Source organism: Melospiza melodia, chromosome 25 (assembly GCF_035770615.1).
Source record: "Melospiza melodia melodia isolate bMelMel2 chromosome 25, bMelMel2.pri, whole genome shotgun sequence".
NCBI lineage: Eukaryota > Metazoa > Chordata > Aves > Passeriformes > Passerellidae > Melospiza > Melospiza melodia.
The window spans coordinates 7,500,655-7,520,304 of NC_086218.1; the positions used below are offsets into that span (position 1 = coordinate 7,500,655).

General features: G+C 59.4%; 1 protein-coding gene across 1 annotated transcript in view; it reads left to right on the forward strand.

Annotated features, from left to right (window-relative positions):
- LOC134429070 (Fc receptor-like protein 3) overlaps window positions 1-19,650 on the forward strand; it is a 36,459-nt gene that overhangs the window by 16,215 nt on the left and 594 nt on the right. The window contains exons 6-17 of the mRNA XM_063176160.1: window positions 10,751-10,817; window positions 11,496-11,516; window positions 11,605-11,835; window positions 12,058-12,312; window positions 12,413-12,691; window positions 13,256-13,525; window positions 13,615-13,917; window positions 14,005-14,075; window positions 14,457-14,478; window positions 14,601-14,651; window positions 15,234-15,250; window positions 18,594-18,733. Of these exons, the coding sequence (XP_063032230.1) occupies window positions 10,751-10,817; window positions 11,496-11,516; window positions 11,605-11,835; window positions 12,058-12,312; window positions 12,413-12,691; window positions 13,256-13,525; window positions 13,615-13,917; window positions 14,005-14,075; window positions 14,457-14,478; window positions 14,601-14,651; window positions 15,234-15,250; window positions 18,594-18,733 (1,727 nt within the window). The remainder of the gene's footprint in view (window positions 1-10,750; window positions 10,818-11,495; window positions 11,517-11,604; window positions 11,836-12,057; window positions 12,313-12,412; window positions 12,692-13,255; window positions 13,526-13,614; window positions 13,918-14,004; window positions 14,076-14,456; window positions 14,479-14,600; window positions 14,652-15,233; window positions 15,251-18,593; window positions 18,734-19,650) is intronic.

Sequence of the window (19,650 nt, forward strand, 5' to 3'; positions counted from 1 at the left end):
TTTCCAGGGAAAGCCACCAATAAGGAACTGGGATTTCCCAGAAATTTCCCCCACCACGTTTCCTCCACCAGAGGAACCCAGCATTGTCCTGGATCTGCATTGCTCTGATGGCCAAATCAGCCTTCAGGAGGCTCTAGATTTTCTTCTCCCCTGTCCCAAACCCCTCCTCTGCCATGTTCCCCACACCAGGATGACACAAAGGCCCTGAGGGGGTTCCAAAGCCTCCCCCTATTCCAGGACAGACAGGATCAGGGCAGGGCACAGGGTGGGTTGTCAGAGACAGGAAAAGTTTCATGTCTGAAGACATTTTGGAACACCTATGTGTGGCAGGGATGGGTCAGGCCTTGCTTTTGGTGAGACAGGGCTCCATCTGTCCATCAGTCTGTCAGCCGTGGCACACTGGGGACAGTGTGACGCTTTGCCAAAGCCAGCTCCTGAATGGCCGAGTGACCAGACGTGCCACATGAGAATAGGGCCCTTGGTGTCCCAGCTGGCTTAAAAGGCAGAGCATGAGGTGGGCAAGTGCCTGACCGTGTCTCCTCTTCGGGTGTCTGTCGCATCCACGCTGGAACCCAGGAGTTGGCACCTCATTTAAATGAGAAATATCTGCCAAGGAAAGTAGGAACGTTCCTGGAATAAGAAGACCCATCTCTAAACCTCCTTTTTAATTTCCAAGATTTTGGGGATATCAGGCAAAAGTGTAGGAAAAGGAATACCAGCTCTGTAGTGGGAAATTTACAAAGCAGATCAGAACAAACAACACAAACCCAGAACTTTCCCTCCAACTCAGCGCTGTTGGTTTTTGTGGCAGTTATAACCGCGGCCAACAGGGGGCGCTGCAGGGAGCACTCCCGGCCAGCAGGGGGCGCCCCGGCCCAGCTCCATCCCCGCAGGGACCATGGCGGCCTCGGGCGGGAGGGAGGAGGGGAAATCGCTCCTTTTGAAAACTCACGGGCACCAATCAGTCCCAGCACCACCACCGGCAGCGGGCAGAAGCCGCCAAGGCAGCAGGTTGGATCCCAGTGCCCACTGGCACCGGAGCAGCGTCCCGGGGCCAGGCACACGCCCTGCACAACACCTGCGACCGCTCTCCATGATCCCAATGGAAGGAAGGCAGCGCCTGAGCCAGGCAGGTTTTGAGTGCACAGCAGCACCTCTGGTGACTTTACACAACAATTCCTGCAAACCCTCAGCCTTTCACGCAGGTGAGGAGGGCAGGGATGGAGCAGCTTTGGGGACACCTGGAATCCACACAGGGTCACTCCCCACAGCCCAACAACGGCCACGGGTAGAGCCACTGACCGATACTTCCACACTTTTCTCTCTATTTTTGTGGACAAAGTCGGAATCCAAGCATTCTTTCCATGAGGTTCCTCAAGGCTGCAGATTTTGTTCAAGAAGGATGATCCCAGGAAGATTGTTGGCATTTTGTTGTGCGATTTGCACTAGTTTTGTGGTTCTGTCTGTCCCTTACAAAGAGGAACAAAGGATCAATTGCTGCATTTCCAGGCTGGTTCCCCCCACAGCTGCCCCTGCCGTGGGGGTTTCCAGTCAGCCCTGCTCTGAAAACCATCAAAGGCCCTCACAGAGACACTGCTTGAGCTCCCTTTGGGTTTTGTGCTTCTTGCAGGACTGAGCAAACCACAGGCAGGCCTTTTCCGACCCCACAGAATTCTCACCTCTGCTGCAGCTCTAAAGCTGCCAGAATCAAAGCCAAGGGGGCAGGGGGGACCCCCAGGTGCTGGCTGCCACCTGGGGCTGGGCAGAGCAGGGGTGGGCAATGGCCATCCCTGTGCAGTGGGGCTGGGCCATGGCTGGGCCCCACCCTTGGATGGCCGCTGGCTTCAAGGAGCAGGAGTTTGGGGCCTCCTTCCTGCTCAGGGTTCCATTCCCCAGCTGCTCTTGCTGGCTCAGATCCTGCATGGGACAGGCAAAAATGAAGAAGTCTGGACCCCTCTGAAGCTGCCAAGCTCCAGGACAGGACCCTCTTCCCCAGCATGTGCTCCCCCTGGGACAGGATCCCCCCAGGACAGGAGCCCCCTGGATGTGCCCCCTAAGGACAGAACCCTTCCCCCCCATGTGAGAAAGGTGTCAAATGGCCTTTTCCTTCTTCTGCAGGAGACAGAAACTGAAAGTGTTGGGGGGTAAAAGCTGCACTCCCCCATCCCCCACAGCCTCTCCAGCCCTCCCTGCAGACCCTTCACCCTGCTTCCCTCACCCTGGGCTTCCCCCACCCTGGGCTTCCCACAGCCTGTTCCTGCTCCAGATGCCCCAAGGATCATCAAGTCACGAACTGGGGGGATGTGAAATTGAGGGGTAAAATGATGGAAATGGAATAAAGAGAGGGAAAAATCACTGGAGGCTGGGGGACACAGACCCAGAGCAGCTCAGAATCTGTCTGGCGTGACACCCTGGACATCGGCACCATGTGGAGTTGGTGCTGGCTCTGGGTCACCCCAAAATCTGAAGCACCCAGGGAAGGAGCTGCAACCCATGGGCTCACCCAGCCACTGCCCACCCCTGGCATCCCCATTCCCCCGGGAGCAGAAACATGGGACCTCCATTCCTTATGTCCCACTCTCTCTGCAGCCCCCATCCCAACACTGACATTCCCTAGCAACTCCATGGCCCAGCACCACATTCCCAAGGAACCACTTCCTGTTCATTCCATCCCCTAAAATCTTCCTAGGACCCACCTTTCCCCCATCCAATGAACTCAAATCCTTGGAGCCCACATTCCCCTGGGACTCCCATCCCTGAGTCCCCCCAGGTATGGAGACGCTCATTCCCATGGCACCCCATTGCCGGATATTCCCTCTCCTCAGGACCCCATTTACCAGTGACCCCATTCCTGCCTCCCCAAAACCACCAAATTCCCAACTCCTGGGAACCCCATGACCCATTTTGTCCCACCCACCCGTGTCCCCAGCCTGTTCCCACCCTGCCCCCACCAAGAGCCAGCTATGCATGAGGTCGAGACGTGACCTCGCTTCCTTCCCCTTCATCCGAAGAGCCGCCAGCCAGGGGAGCCGTGGCCACAGCAGCGAGTGACAGCCAGTGCACATGGCTGGGGGCACCGGGATGGCTGGGAAGGTGGTGCTACTCCTGTGGGGTGAGTGCCCTGGGCACAGGCATGATACCCCTGGGATGGGGGGGGAAGGGGGCAAAGGGGGGCTGTGGGGTCCCCTGAGGTCCCCAATGCCAGCAGAGCCAGTCCATGTTACCCACAGTGGACCTTGGTGTGACTGGGAATGTAGAGTGGCTTTGGGGACAGGAAGAGGGGGCAGGAATTTGGGGATGGGGATGTGGGGACAGGAATGTGGGAACTGACACCTTTGGGCTCAGGCAGCTCCGGGGAAAGGGACAAGGGAACTGGGATGCAGGGACAAGAACGGTGAGGATGTGGCCATGGGGACGGGATCACTGGGATGGGATCATGAGCTGGTGGGGCCGACGTGGGCCAGCATGGGCTGTGTCCGTGGTGTCCTTGTGCCCGGGGTGTTCTCAGTGTCCCCATGTTCTGCCTCAGCCCTGGGTGGCCTCGGCGTTCCTGTTCCCAAAGTGTCTGTGCCACAGGGATGTGGTGCACGGGTGGCTCTGACACAGACATGTCCCCCTGCCTCTCCAGACTTTTGGGGACCACCCACACACTTTCCCACAAGAGCATCTGTCCCCACGGGGACACTTTGGGGACAGCCACCACACCCTGTACCCCATGTGCCTCTGTCCCCATGGTGACACCCCCAATGAGCCCTGTCCCTTCTCCCTTCCAGCCCAGACCCTCGGCCTCACTGTTGAGTCCTCGGGGGATGCCATGGCCCCACCCTGCTTTCCCCAGCCCCACACTGGCCCTGGCAGCCTGGTGTCCCCTGTCACTCACAGGTGCCCAGACCACCCAGCTCCTGGTGGAGCCCCCCTGGAGGCCGGCGGTGCTTTGGGACCGGGTGACACTGACCTGCCAGGGCTCGGGGACTGCTGGTGCCACAACCTGATACAAGGACAGGCAGCATTGGTGGCAGGAGGGACAGGACCGCCTCACTGTCACCGAGAGTGGCACCTACACATGTGACAGACCCGGCACTGGGCGCAGCCCCCCCGTGACAGTCTTAGATGGTGAGGGGAGACTTTTAATGATCATGGGGGCCCCAGAGCGGTAAGGGTGGGCTCCATTCCGTGGATGGCCTCACACCCCTCATGTGACAAGAGCCAGTCCCCTGCACACAGGGACATCCCAGTGCACCCCAGAGCACCCCAGGGCACCCAGATGTCCCCAGTGCTATGGGCACCCACCTCAGAACAGTCTCATCAGTGAGATGTGACCTTCCTGTCCCACAGACCAGCTGGTGCTGCAGGTGCCAGCGCAGGCACTGCTGGAGGGGGACACCTTGACACTGCACTGCCGGTGCCAGCAGGAAAACCATCTCACCAGGGTGCGATTTTACCGGGAGGAGAAGGATTTTGGGATGTCCCTCAAGGGGACCAAGCTGTCCCTTTCACCTCTGCAGCTGCAACACAGCGGCCGCTACCGATGTGAGGGCTTGGTGGGGTCCTGGCAGTCACGTTCAGCACCAGTGACAATGACAGTGCATGGTGAGCACCCACACGGCTGCAACTCCAATACCTTGACAACCTCAAAGCCACTTCCCAGTGCACTCAGACTCACAGTCCTCACCTCTCCTCTCCTTCGCAGAGCTCTTCTCGGTCCCAGAGCTGGAGGGTCTCCGCGAGCTCACTGAGGGGTCCCCCCTGACTCTCAGCTGCCTCAGCACCCCCAGCCCCCTGCGGCCCCGAGCCCCCCTCCTGTACGTGTTCTACTGGGACGGGCAGGTGGTGGGGGGCCCGCAGGGGTCCCCGCAGGTGCTGGTGCCCGCTGTGAGGGTCTCCCACTTGGGGAATTATGGCTGTGAGGTGCGCTCCCAGGGGGAGTTCGTGCAGAAGAGCAGCAATCGGCTCCTTCTCATGGTGTGCAGTGAGTGTGGGGATGGGCACGGGGAGCCCCCACAGATGCCTCGGGACCCCCACACTGCCTGGCATCTCCCAGCCCTCCCTGACACCTGCTCTGGGGCACCCAACCTTTTCCAGATCCCTCCCAGCACCCCCCCCTCATCCTTTCTCGGGTCTCTCCTCGGGACCCCCAGCCCGTACATGGGTACCCCCATTCTTCCCTGGTGCATTTTCTGTGTCCTGCCATCGCTGCGTCGGGTTGCTCCTAAGGTCCCCCCATTCCTGGCTTGTGTTTCCCTCCATCCTTCGTTGGGTCCCCTCCCCCATCCCTGGGTCCCTCCACCCCTCTCTGAGGTCTCTGCCCATTGCCCAAGTCTCACCATCCCCTCCCATGGTCCCCGTACCCTTCCTGGTGTTGCCCACCTCCCTCTCCAGGTGTTCCCTCCCTGACCCCCTCATCATCTCTCGGGGTTCCTTTCTAAGCACCCCTCCCCCAATCTCTGCACCCCCTCTCCCTCACTGGAATTCCCCTGCCCCTCCTTGACACCCCCCCAGGTCCCTCACTGTCCCCTGGTGTCCCACTCTCCCGCAGGGGTCCCGCCCTCGGGGGTGTCCCTGTCAGCGCAGCCCCGTGGGGGACAGGTGGCACTCGGGGACAGCCTGGTGCTGAGCTGTGCAGTGGCCATAGGGACAGGTCCCCTGTCCTTCTACTGGCACCGGGAGGGCTCGGGAACACTGGTGGGCACCGGCCCCCGCCTGGAGCTGCGCCACGTTGGGGACAATGACAGCGGACAGTACCGGTGCCGGGTCAGTGATGGGGACAGCGTGGCTGAGAGTGACCCCCTGAATGTCACCATCCTGGGTGAGCAGGACCCTCAGGCTGGGGATGACCCCACCCACAGAACCCCATTACAACTCACCAGGTGCCAGCCCGGTCTGTGTCCCCGCAGTGCCCGTGGCCAATGCCACCATCACCCCTGGCCCGCTGCCACACCAGGTGCGTGCAGGTGACAACGTGACCCTGCACTGCTCAGTGCAGGTAGGCTCAGCCCCTGTCACCTTCACCTGGCTGCACAATGGGCAGGAGGTGGCCCGGGGTCCCCTTCTGGAGCTCGGGGACATCGATGTGGGACATTCGGGCACCTACCTGTGCGTGGCCACCAACCAGCTGGGACAGGACGGGCTCCGCGTGTTCCGGGCTCTCAGCCCTGAGCTGGCCCTGGAGGTGACACCTGGCTCATCCTGGGTCACAGGTGGGGTCACACGGGGTCACCAGGGTGTTCAGGACTCCTGCAGTTCAGCATGACCCCAATGTGTCCCCTCTGTCCCTAGCAGTGGCTGTGAATGTCGGCAGGACCCTCCTGTTCCTGCTCCTGCTCCTGGCTGTCATCGGGGGCTGTCACTGCTGGCACCGCCGGGGTGGTCACATAGGAGGTTGACGAGGTCCTACAGGAACTGGGGGGAAGCCCCACACACTGGGGGGGGGAGTTGGGGCATCACCCAAAGCCCCAGATATGGAGGAAGCTGAGCCCCCAGTGACCTTTTCTTGGGGGTCTTTTGGAGGGTCCTGGGCTGTCCCAGGAAGGGCCTTGAGGAATATTGGGGTGACACTGGGATCTCCTGGGGGCTTTTAGGGAGGTGTTGGAGAGTTGTGCAGGGATGCTGAGAGCTCCTCAGGGATTCTGGAGCAGTTTGGAGGCTTCCCTGCATTCCATTCTTGGGGTTCCTTGAGGCTTGAGGGGTGCTCAGGGGTTCAGGGTTCCTGGGGAGGGGGTTGGAGTACCTGGGTTCCTCAGTTGTCCTGGGGCTCCTCAGGGGTGCTTTGGGGTGCAGGGGCCTGGCAGTCCAGTATAAATCAGTGTCTGGTGGGGGTTCAGGGGTCCAGTGAGCATTTAAATGTCCCAGGTGGGGTTGGGGCCCAGGACACCCCATGATCACCCCATCGTCATTTTCTTGCAGCTCTCAGGAAGTCCCAGGACAGGAGAGTGGGGAGTTCCAACAATGACTCTGCCTGACGCCCTCCCCAGACACCCCTCAGACCCCCCCTTATCCCCACAGGGCCCCCCAGAACCCCCTTATCTCCTGCAGGTGGGGGAGGGGCTGGACATGAGGGGGCAGGGGGTGAGTATGGGGGATGGGTGGGGACACGAACATGTCACCCATGGCTGTCACCCCAAGCCAGGTGTCTCTTACTGTCCCCCCCAAGGACCCTCAGGTGACCCACACAGAGCTGCCAGGACCACATGGGCAACTGCAGGACACCAGTGACATCCATGGAACCTGCTGTGACTCTGGGGGACACTGGGAGTCCCCATCCCATGGCTCCCGTGGTGGCCCATCCTGCCTGGGGTGATGACCATGAGTCAGGGGGGCTGCACAGGGCACCCAGTGCTCCCCTTTCCCCCTCCCAGTGCTCCCAGTACACCCATGGCTCCCCAGGCTCCTCCCAGTGCCAGGGGAAACAGGACCCATTTCCTTCTTATTTAGTCCAAAATGCAGCTGTTTGGTTAAACTGGCAGAGATGGTGTTTGTTCAGCTTTTTGGGGCTTTAGGAATGGGATTCTCCAGTTCTGTGTTGCCACTAAAACCAAGGGCTGCTGCCCTTTCCCTACCGCTCCCCATGAAGGCACAAAGATCCCAGAAGTCTGACAATTCCTGAATCAGTAATGAAAGAACAAAACCAACAGCAACAGTAACAAGGACTAGAGACCAAATTGTTACACAGGAAACGATTTCCAGGGAAAGCCACCAACAAAGAACAAACCCCGAACACTTCCCATCCATCACGTTTCTTCCACCAGAGGAATCTGGCACAGTCCTGGACCTTCCTTGCTCTGATGGCCAAAGTGGCCTTCAGGAGGTTTTGGACTCTCTGGTCCCCTGTCCCAAACCCCTCCTCTGCCATGTTCCCCACACCAGGATGTCACAAAGGCCCTGAGGATGTTCCTGAGCCTCCCATTTGCCCAGGGCGGTTGGAATCAGGCCATGGCACAGGGTGGGGTGTCAGAAACAGGAAAAATTTGAAGTCTGGAGACATTTTGGAACAGATGTGTGTGGCAGGGGTGCGTCAGACCTTGCTTTCAGTGAGACAGAGCCCCATCTGTCCATCATCTGTCAGCCATGGCACACTGGGGACAGCGTGACACTTTGACAAAGCCAGCTCCTGAGTAGCCAGGTGACCAGAAGTGCCACCTAGGGAGAGGACCCTTGGTGACACAACTGGCTTAAAAGTCAGAACATGAGGTAGCCAAGACCCTGACCCTATCTGTTCATGGGGTAACTCTCGCCTCCACGCTGGAACCCAGTAGTTGGCAACTCATTTAAATGAGAAATATCTGCCAAGGAAACTGGGAAAACTTCCTGGAATGGAAAGAAACCCATCTCAGAAACTCTTTTTAATTTCAAAGATGATCTGGCTTCCAGGCGAAAGTGTAGGAAAAGGAATAACAGCTCTTTTCTGGGAAATTTATAAACCAGAATAGAACAAACAACACAAACCCAGAACTTTCCCTCCTGCTCAGCGCTGTTGGTTTTTGTGGCAGTTATAACCGCGGCCAGCAGGGGAGCTGCAGGGAGCACTCCCGGCCAGCAGGGTGTGCTGCAGGGAGCACTGCCGGGCAGCAGAGGGCGCCCTGGTCCAGCTCAATCCCCTCAGGGGCCATGGCGGCCTCGGACGGGAGGGAGGAGGGGAAATCGCTCCTTTTGCAAACTCACGGGCACCAATCGCTCCCAGCACCACCACGGGCAGCGGGCAGAAGCCGCCAAGGCAGCAGGTTGGATCCCAGTGCCCACTGGCAGCGTAGCAGTGTCCCGAGGTCAGGCACACGCCCTGGCGCAACACCCGCGTCTGCTCTCCATGATCCCAATGGAAGGAAGGCAGCACCTGAGCCCAGGCAGGTTTTGAGTGCACAGCAGCACCTGTGATGGCTTTACACAACAATTCCTGCAAACCCTCAGCCTTTCACTGAGGTGAGGAGGGCAAGGATGGAGCAGCTTTGGGGACACTTGGAATCCACACAGGGTCACTCCACCGAGCCCCACCATGGCCACGGGTAGAGCCACTGACCGATACTTCCACACTTTTCTCTCTATTTTTGTGGGCAAAGTCGGAATCCAAGCATTCTTCCCATGAGGTTCCTCAAGGCTGCAGATTTTGTTCAAGAAGGAGGTTCCCAGGACGGTTGTTGGCATATTGTTGTGCAATTTGCACTAGTTTTGTGGTTCTCTCTGTCCCTTACAAAGAGGAACAAATGATCAATTGCTGCATTTCCAGGCTGGTTCTCCCACAGCTGCCCCTGCCGGGAGGGTTTCCAGCCAGCCCTGCTCTGAAAACCATCAAAGGCCCTCACAGAGACACTGCTTGAGCTCCCTTTGGGTTGTGTGCTTCTTGCAGAGCTGAGAAAACCACAGGAAGGCCCTTTCCGCCCACACAGAATTCTCACCTCTGCAGCAGCTCTGAAGCTGCCAGAATCAAAGCCAAGGGGGCAATGGGTACCCTCAGGTGCTGGCTGCCACCTGGGGCTGGGCAGAGCAAGGCTGGGCAATGGCCATCCCTGTGAAGTGGGGCTGGGCCATGGCTGGGCCCCACCCTTGGATGGCCACTGGCTTCAAGGAGCAGGAGTTTGGGAGCTGCTTCCTGCTCAGGGTTCCATTCCCCAGCTGCTCTTGCTGGCTCAGATCCAGCAGGGGACAGGCAAAAATGGAGAAGTCTGGACCCCTCCAAAGCTGCCAAGCTCCAGGACAGGACCCTCTTACCCAGCATGTGTCCCCCCGGGACAGGATCCCCCCAAGACAGGAGCCCCCTGGATGTGCCCCCTAAGGACAGAACCCTTCCCCCCCATGTGAGAAAGGTGTCAAATGGCCTTTTCCTTCTTCTGCGGGAGACAGAAAGTGAAAGTGTTGGGGGGTAAAAGCTGCACTCCCCCATCCCCCACAGCCTCCCCAGCCCTTCCTGCACCCCTCACCCCTGCTTCCCCCACCCTTGGCTTCCCCCACCCTGGGCTTCACCCACCCTGGGCTTCCCCCAGCCTGATTCCTGCTCCAGGTGCCCCCAAGGACCATCAAGGCACGAACTGGGGGCTTGTGAAATTGAGGGGTAAAATGATGGAAATGGAATAAAGAGAGGGAAAAATCACTGGAGGCTGGGGGACACAGACCCAGAGCAGCTCAGAATCTGTCTGGGGTGACACCATGGACACCGGCACCATGTGGGGGTGGTGATGGCTCTGGGTCACCCCAAAATCTGAAGCACCCAGGGAAGGAGCTGCAACCCATGGGCTCACCCAGCCACTGCCCATCCCTGGCACCCCCATTCCCCCGGGAACGGAAACATGGGACCTCCATTCCTTATGTCCCACTCTCTCTGCAGCCCCCATCCCAACACTGACATTCCCTAGCAACTCCATGGCCCAGCACGACATTCCCAAAGAACCCCTTCTCCTTCATTCCATCCCCTGAAATCTTCCTAGGACCCACGAATCTACCATCCCATGAAGTCAAATCCTTGGAGCCCACATTCCCCTGGGACTCCCATCCCTGAGTCCCCCCAGGTATGGAGACGCTCATTCCAATGGCACCCCCATTGCCGGATATTCCCCCTCCTCAGGACCCCATTTACCAGTGACCCCATTCCTGCCTCCCCAAAACCACCAAATTCCTAACTCCTGGGAACCCCATGACCCATTTTGTCCCACCCACCCGTGTCCCCAGCCTGTCCCCACCCTGCCCCCCCCAAGGGCCACCTACGCATGAGGTCGAGACATCACCTCGCTTCCTTCCCCTTCATCCAAAGAGCCGCCAGCCAGGGGAGCGGTGGCCACAGCAGCGAGTGACAGCCAGTGCACATGGCTGGGGACACCGGGATGGCCGGGAAGGTGGCACTGCTCCTGTGGGGTGAGTGCCCTTGGCATAGGCTTGATACCCCTGGGATGGGGGGGGAAGGGGGCACAGGGGTCTGTGGGGTCCCCTGAGGTCCCCAATGCCAGCAGAGCCAGTCCATGTTACCCACAGTGGAACTGGGTGTGTCTGGGGATGTAGGGTGGCTTTGGGGACTGGAAGAGGGGGCAGGAATTTGGGGATGGGGATGTGGGGACAGGAATGTGGGGACTGGCACCTTTGGGCTCAGGCAGCTCCGGGGACAGGGACGAGGGAATTGGGATGCAGGGACACGAATGTTGAGGATGTGGCCATGGGGATGGGATCATGGGGATGGGATCATGAGCTGGTGGGGGTGACCTGGGCCAGCATGGGCTCTGTCCATGGTGTCCTCATGCCCAGAGTGTCCACACTATCCCCATGTTCTGCCTCAGCCCAATGTGGCCTCGGCGTCCCTGTTCCCAAAGTGTCTGTGCCACAGGGATGTGGTGCACGGGTGGCTCTGACACAGACATGTCCCCCTGCCTCTCCAGACTTTTGGGGACCACGACACACTTTCCCACAAGAGCATCTGTCCCCACGGGGACACTTTGGGGACAGCCACCACACCCCATACCCCATGTGCCTCTGTCCCCATGGTGACACCCCCACTGAGCCCTGTCCCTTCTCCTTTACAGTCCAGACCCTCGACCTTGCTGGTGAGTCCTCAGGGGATGCCATGTCCCCACCCCGCTGTCCACAGCCCCACACTGGCCCTGGCAGGCTGGTGTCCCCTGTCACCCGCAGGTGCCCAGACCACCCAGCTCCTGGTGGAGCCCCCCTGGAGGCCAGCAGTGGTGTGGGACCGGGTGACACTGACCTGCCAGGGCTCGGGGACTGCCGGTGCCACCACCTGGTACAAGGACAGTCAGCGTTGGTGGCAGAAGGGACAGGAACGCCTCAGTGTCACCGAGACTGGCGCCTACACATGTGACAGACCCGGCACTGGGCGCAGCCCCCCCGTGACAGTCTTAGATGGTGAGGGGAGACTTTTAATGATCATGGGGGCCCCAGAGCGGTAAGGGTGGGCTCCATTCCGTGGATGGCCTCACACCCCTCATGTGACAAGAGCCAGTCCCCTGCACACAGGGACATCCCAGTGCACCCCAGAGCACCCCAGGGCACCCAGATGTCCCCAGTGCTATGGGCACCCACCTCAGAACAGTCTCATCAGTGAGATGTGACCTTCCTGTCCCACAGACCAGCTGGTACTGCAGGTGACAGCGCAGGCACTGCTGGAGGGGGACACCTTGACACTGCACTGCCGGTGCCGGCAGGAAAACCATCTCACCAGGGTGCGATTTTACCGGGAGGAGAAGGATTTTGGGATGTCCCTCAAGGGGACCAAGCTGTCCCTTTCACCTCTGCAGCTGCAAAACAGCGGCCGCTACCGATGTGAGGGCTTGGTGGGGTCCTGGCAGTCACGTTCAGCACCAGTGACAGTGACAGTGCATGGTGAGCACCCGCACGGCTGCAACTCCAATACCTTGACAACCTCAAAGCCACTTCCCAGTGCACTCAGACTCACAGTCCTCACCTCTCCTCTCCTTCGCAGAGCTCTTCTCGGTCCCAGAGCTGGAGGGTCCCCGCGAGCTCACTGAGGGGTCCCCCCTGACTCTCAGCTGCCTCAGCACCCCCAGCCCCCTGCGGCCCCGAGCCCCCCTCCTGTACGTGTTCTACCAGGATGGGCAGGTGGTGGGGGGCCCACAGGAGTCCCCGCAGGTGCTGGTGCCCGCTGTGAGGGTCTCCCACTCGGGGCATTATGGCTGTGAGGTGCACTCCCAGGGGGGGTCCGTGCGGAAGAGCAGCAACCGGCTCCGCATCACGGTGTGCAGTGAGTGTGCGGATGGGCATGGGGAGCCCCCACAGATGCCTCGGGTCCCTTGTACTGCCTGGCACCCTCCAGCCCTCCCTGACGCCTGCTCTGGGGCACCCAACCTTTTCCAGATCCTCCCCTGCCTCCCACCATCCTTTCTCGGGTCTCTCCTCGGGACCCCCAGCCCGTACATGGGTACCCCCATTCTTCCCTGGTGCATTTTCTGTGTCCTCCCATCGCTGCCCCGGGTCGCTCCTAAGGTCCCCCCATTCCTGGCTTGTGTTTCCTGCCATCCTTTGTTGGGTTCCCTCCCCGATCTCTGGGTCCCTTCACGCCTCTCTGAGGTCTCTGCAAATTGCCCAAGTCTCACCATCCCCTCCCATGGTCCCCATATCCTTCCTGGTGTTGCCCACCTCCCTCTCCAGGTGTTCCCTCCCTGACCCCCTTATCATCTCTCGGTGTTCATTTCTAAGCCCCCCTCCCCCAATCTCTGCACCCCCTCTCCCTCACTGGAATTCCCCTGCCCCTCCTTGACACCCCCCTGGGTCCCTCACTGTCCCCTGGTGTCCCACTCTCCCGCAGGGGTCCCGCCCTCGGGGGTGTCACTCTCAGCGCAGCCCCCAGGGGGACAGGTTGCACTCGGGGACAGCCTGGTGCTGAGCTGTGCGGTGGCCATAGGGACAGGTCCCCTGTCCTTCTACTGGAACCGGGAGGGCTCAGGGGCACTACTGGGCACCGGCCCCCACCTGGAGCTGCGCCACATTGGGGACAATGACAGCGGACAGTACCGGTGCCGGGTCAGTGACGGGAACAGCGTGGCTGAGAGTGACCCCCTGAATGTCACCGTCCTGGGTGAGTGGGACCCTCGGGCTGGGGGTGACCCCACCCACAGCAACCCCATTCCACCTCACGAGGTGCCAGCACCGTCTCTGTCCCCACAGTGCCCGTGGCCAATGCCACAATCAGCCATCGTCCCCTGACACACCAGGTGCGTGCAGGTGACAATGTGACCCTGCGCTGCTCAGTGCAGGTGGGCTCAGCCCCTGTCACCTTCACCTGGCTGCACAACGGGCAGGAGGTGGCCCAGGGTCCCCTCCTGGAGCTCAGGGACATCGATGCTGGACATTCGGGCACCTACCAGTGCGTGGCCACCAACCAGCTGGGACAGGACGGGCACCGCGTGTTCCGGGCCCTGAGCCCAGAGCTGGCCCTGGAGGTGACACCTGGTTCACCCTGGGTCACAGGTGGGGTGACGCAGGTGAGGCCACCAGGCAGTGCAGGACCAATGGGGTGATGGGTGACCCTGATGTGTCCCCCTCTGTTTCTTGCAGTGGCCACAGGGGTCGGTGGGGCCCTTTTCTTCCTGCTCCTGCTCGTGGTTGTCATTGTGACCTGGCACCGATGGCACAGTGTGGGTGGGTGACAATGGGGGGATGGGGGTTCCAGGGAGCTGTAGAGGCCCACAGAATTGGAGAAACCATAGGGAAATACCCACAGCACCACAATTGTGACTTTGGCTAGAGATCTTGTAGGGTTTTAGGAGGTGCTGCATGGTCCTGCAGGGATGTTGGGGATTCTTTCTAAGGCCCTGGGTGTTTTTGGGGAAGTCTCTGTCACTCCTGGGACTTGGGTTCTTGAGTGTGAGATGTCTGGGGACACTGGGGAGGCTCATGGATTCTGGGGGGCTTCAGGGATACTTGGAGGTCTTGAAGGGGTCCAGGAATCCTGAGAGTGTTAAGGGCCCTGGGACCCCACAGTCACTCCTCCCCTGCTTCTATTGCAGCCACCAGGAAGAACCAGGAAAGGTGAGTGGGGGGCTCAAACCACACTCTCCTGTTTTACCCCAAACCCCAAGACCTCCCATCCCCCCCCCCCCCACATCCCCTTTATTCCCTCAGGGCCCTCCCGGATCTCCCGGCCCCCCCAGAGGAGGGGGAGGTGCTGTACACCCACGTCATGATCACCAAGTGGGCAGGGGGTGAGTACAGGGGGGACACACGCAGGGGAACACATCACCCATGAGTGTCACCCCACCCAGATCCCACAGCCCGTGTCTCTCGCAGTGTCCCCCCATGCCACCACCCTCCAGGATCCCCAGGTGACCTACACGGAGCTGAGGGGGACCCAGGGACAACCACGGGAACCCGGTGACACCTACGGGAATGTGCTGTGACCCTGGGAGGACACTGGGGGTCCCCACCCATGGGCACCCACTCATGGGTGTGCTGCAAATAAAAATGTCCCTCTGCTTCCCTGTGGGGGCACAAGGATCCCAAAGGGCTGAGAGACCAATTTCCTGAAACAGCAACGAGAGATAATAAAACCAACAGCAACAGCAACAAGATTCAGACTCCAAATTGTCACACAAGGAACGATTTCCAGAGAAAGAACACTAAAAGGAACAAACCGCAAACACTCCCCCAGGGACGTTTCCTCCACCAGAAGAACCTGGCAGGGCTCTGGACCTTCCTTGCTCTGATGGCCACAGTAGCCTTCAGGAGGCTCTGGATTCTCTTGTCCCCTGTCCCAAATCCCTCCTCTGCTGTGTTCCCCACACCAGGATGTCACAAAGGCCCGGTGAAGTTTCCAGAGCCTCCCATTTTTCCAGGGCAGTTGGATTAAGGCCATAGTACATGGTAGGGTGTCAGAGACAGGAAAAGTTTCATGTCTGTAGACATTTTGGAACACCTGTGTGTGGCAAGGGTGGGTCAGGCCTTGCTTTTGGTAAGACAGGGCTCCATCTTTCCATCAATCTGTCAGCTGTGGCACACTGGGGACAGTGTGATGCTCTGCCAAAGCCAGCTCCAGAGTGGTCAGGTGACCAGAAGTGCCATCTGAGGAGAGGGCCCTTGGTGCCCCAACTGGCTTAAAAGGCAGAGCATGAGGTGCCCAAGTCCCTGATCCTGTCCCTTCTTGGGGTGTCTGTCGCATCCACGCTGGAACCCAGGAGTTGGCAACTCATTTAAATGAGAAATATTTGCCAAGGAAAGTGAGAATATTCCTGGAATGGAAAGATGACCCATCTCTAAACTTCTTTTAATTTCCAAGTTTATGGGGATACCAAAGTGTTGGAGAATGAATAACAGCTTTTTACTGGGAAATTTATAAACCACAACAGAACAAACAACACAAACCCAGAACTTTCCCTCCCACTCAGCGCTGTTGGGTTTTTGTGGCAGTTATAACCTGGGCCAGCAGGGGGCAGTGCAGGGAGCACTCCCGGCCAGCAGGGCACGCCCCGGTCCAACTCCATTCCCTCAGGGGCCATGGCGGCCTTGGACGGGAGGGAGGAGGGGAAATCGCTCCTTTTGCAAACTCACGGGCACCAATCGCTCCTGGCACCGCCACCGGCAGTGGGCAGAAGCCGCCAAGGCAGCAGGTTGGATCCCAGTGCCCACTGGCAGTGTAGCAGACTCCCGGGGCCTGCACATGCCCTGCGCAACAGCAGTGGCCGCTCTCCATGATCCTGAATGGAAGGAAGGCAGCACCTGACCCCAGGCAGGTCTTGGGTCCACAGCAGCACCGCTGCTGGATTTACACCATAATTCCTGCAAAGCCTCAGCCTTTCACTCAGGTGAGGAAGACAGGGATTGAGCAGCTTTGGGGACACTGGGAATCCAGACAGGGTCACTCACCACCCAAGCAGAGCTGTGGGCAGAGCCCCTGCTTGGTATTTCCACACTTTTCCCTCATATCTGGCAGACACATCCCGAACCCAAACATTCTTTCCATGACGTTCCAGAAGGCTGCAGGTTTTGTTCAAGAAGGAGGGTCCAGGTCAGGATGTTGAGCAGAATGTTGTGGATTGTGCAGTAGTTTTGTGGTTCTCTCTGTCCCTTACAAAGAGGAGCAAATGATCAATTGCTACATTTCCGGGCTGGTTCCCTCACAGCTACCCCTCCCGGGGGGGTTTCCAGCCAGGCCTGATCAGAAAACCATCAAAGGCCCTCCGATAGCAGAGCCCACTGCTTGGACTGCCTTTGTAGTTTTGTGCTTATTGCAGGGCTGGGCAAACCACAGGCAGGCCTTTTTCCTCCACAGAATTCTCACCTCTGCAGCAGCTCCATGTCGCCCTGGTTTTCTAGGATTTTCTAAGCCTTCTGATGTTGACATTCTTGTAGTGAACTTTCCCACACACTTTCTGTAAACAATTCATTGTTTTTTCATTCCTTTATGGAGGAGGAGAGAGTTGATGAACGGTTGGTTTGACCTGTGGCATTGCAGAGGTGTCACTGTCACCTTCCAATCCACTGTCACTCTTGTAAAACTATAAATAGTGGTGTCAGAGAATAAAACTTTCCCTTTTTTCCCTTCACCTGAAAGCGGTGGTGTGTGTGTTCTTTCGTGTCGGTCGGCGACAGCTCTACATACCCAGAGCCCCTCAGAATCTGTCTAGGATGATGCCCAGGCTGCAGGCACCTTGTGGGGGCTGTGCTGGGCTCTGGGTCGCCGAAAAATCTGACACACTCAGGGAAGGAGCTGGGACCTGTGTGCCCACCCACCCACTGCCCGTCCCTGGCTCGTCCATTCCCCTGGAAATCAAATCAAGGGTACCCCATATCTTATGTACCCACCCTCTGTGGAACCCATATCCCAGTACTCACATTCCCCAGGATCTCCATGGCCCAGGAGCCCTCATACTCAAGGAACCCTCTGCTCTTTATTCCATCCCTAAAATTCCTTTCCCACAGGACCTTGATTTTCACAGGACCCCCATTCCCACAGGATCCCCCATTCCCCCAGCATCCCCACCCCATGACCCCAAATCCCTGGAACTCACATTGCTCTGGCACTCCCATCCGAGACCCCTCAGTTTTGGGGACCCCCATTCCCAGTGACTCCCCCTCCTCAGCACCCCCATTCCCAGGGACTCCATCCCTGGGACTGTCAATACCCCTGGACACCGATCCCCACATCCCCAAACCCCCTGAGCCCCCCACTCCGGGAGACCCCATGTCCCACTGTGTCACACCCAGGCTTGTCCCCATCCTGTCCCCACCCTGCCCACAGCCTGTGCCCAGCTTGTGGCCACCCTGCCCCCACCAGGTGCGACCTACACACGAGGATGAGACCTGACCTCGCTTCCTTCCCCTTCATCCGAAGAGCTGCCAGACAGGGGACAGCCACCCCTGGCAGTGAGTGACAGCCAGTGCACATGACTGGGGACACCAGGATGGCCGGGAAGGTGGTGCTGCTCCTGTGGGGTGAGTGCCCCGGGCACGGGCCTGACACCCTGGGGATGGAGAGGGGAGGGGCACAGGGGGTCTGTGGGGTCCCCTGAGGTCCCCACTGCCAGCAGAGCCAGTCCATGTTACCCACAGTGGACCTTGGTGGGACTGGGGACGTAGGGTGGCTTTGGGGACAGGAACAGGGGCTTTGGGGATGGGGATGTGGGGACAGGAATGTGGGGACTGGAACCTTTAGGCTCAGGGAGCTCTGGGCATAGGGACAAGGGAACTGGGATTCAGGGACAGAAGGGGACAAGAACAGTGAGGATGCAGCCATGGGGATGGGATCGTGGGGATGGGATCATGAGCTGGTGGGGGTGACCTGGGCCAGCATGAGCAGTGTTTGTGGTGTCCTCATGCCCAGGATGTCTACCCATGTCCCCATGATATGCATCATGGGTGAGTATGCCTCATGAGGTGAGATATGCCTCAGCCCAGGGTGGCCTCAGTGGCCATGGTGCCAAGGTGTCTGTGCCACACAGATGCAGTGCACGGGTGGCTGTGACACAGACATGTCCCCCTGCTTTGCCAAATATATTTTGGGGACCACCCAGACACACTTTCCCACAGGATCTGCTTTCCCCAGCCCCACACTGCCCCTGGCAGGCTGGTGTCCCCTGTCACCCGCAGGTGCCCAGACCACCCAGCTCCTGGTGGAGCCTCCCTGGCGGTCGGCGGTGCTGTGGGACCAGGTGACACTGACCTGCCAGGCCTCGGGGACCATCGATGACACCATCTGGTACAAGGATGGGCAGCGCTCGGGGCAGGAGGGACATGACCACTTCACTGCCCATGTGAAAAGCACCTACGTGTGTGACAGACCCAGCACCAGGTACAGCCCACCATTGACAGTCCCAGATGGTGAGGGGACTTTGGGTCTCCCCAGGCTTGCACTCACGGGAACTCCAAGGGGTCTGGGTGAACTCTGCTCCATGGGTCACCTCCTGTGTGATCAGAGCCCATTCCCTGCTCTGGGGACGTCCCAGAGTGGGGGAATCCCAGTGTTGGAGTTGGGGACCCCTGGTGCGCTGGGTGTGATCCAGTGAGGGGATCCCCATGAAAATGGGACCCCCAGTGTGACAGGACACCCATGTCACCCCGACTGGCTGGTGCTGCAGGTACCGGCACGGGAGCTGCTGGAGGGGGACATGGTGACACTGCGCTGCCGGTGCTGGTGGGACCGGAGTGCGATTCTACCATGAGGACAAGGAGGTGGGGAGGGCCCACTATGAGACCAAGCTGTCCCTGTCCCCTCTGCATCTGCACCACAGTGGCCACTACACCTGCAGGGGCTGGCTGGATGCTGAAATGTCAATGTGGGCACAGTCGGAGCCAGTGACAGTGAAACAGTGACAGTTTATGGTCAGCACCCCCATGGCTGGAACTCCAAACTCCTGACAACTCCAAAGTCACTTCCCAGGAGACTCAAATTCAGAATCCTCACCTCCCCTCTCCTTCCCAGAGCTCTTCTCGGTGCTGGTGCTGGAGGGTCCCCCTGACCCCACTGAGGGGTCCCCCCTGACTCTCAGCTGCCTCAGCACCCCCAGCCCCCTGCGGCCCCAAGCCCTCCTCCTGCACGTGTTCTACCGGGACGGGCAGGTGGTGGGGGGCCCACAGGGGTCCCTGCTGCTGCTGGTGCCCAACGTGGGCGTCTCCCACTTGGGGAATTCCAGCTGCCAGGTGCACTCTGAGGGGGGGCCTCTGCGTCATGGTGCGCACTGCTGAGTGTGGGGTGGGCATGGGGAGCCC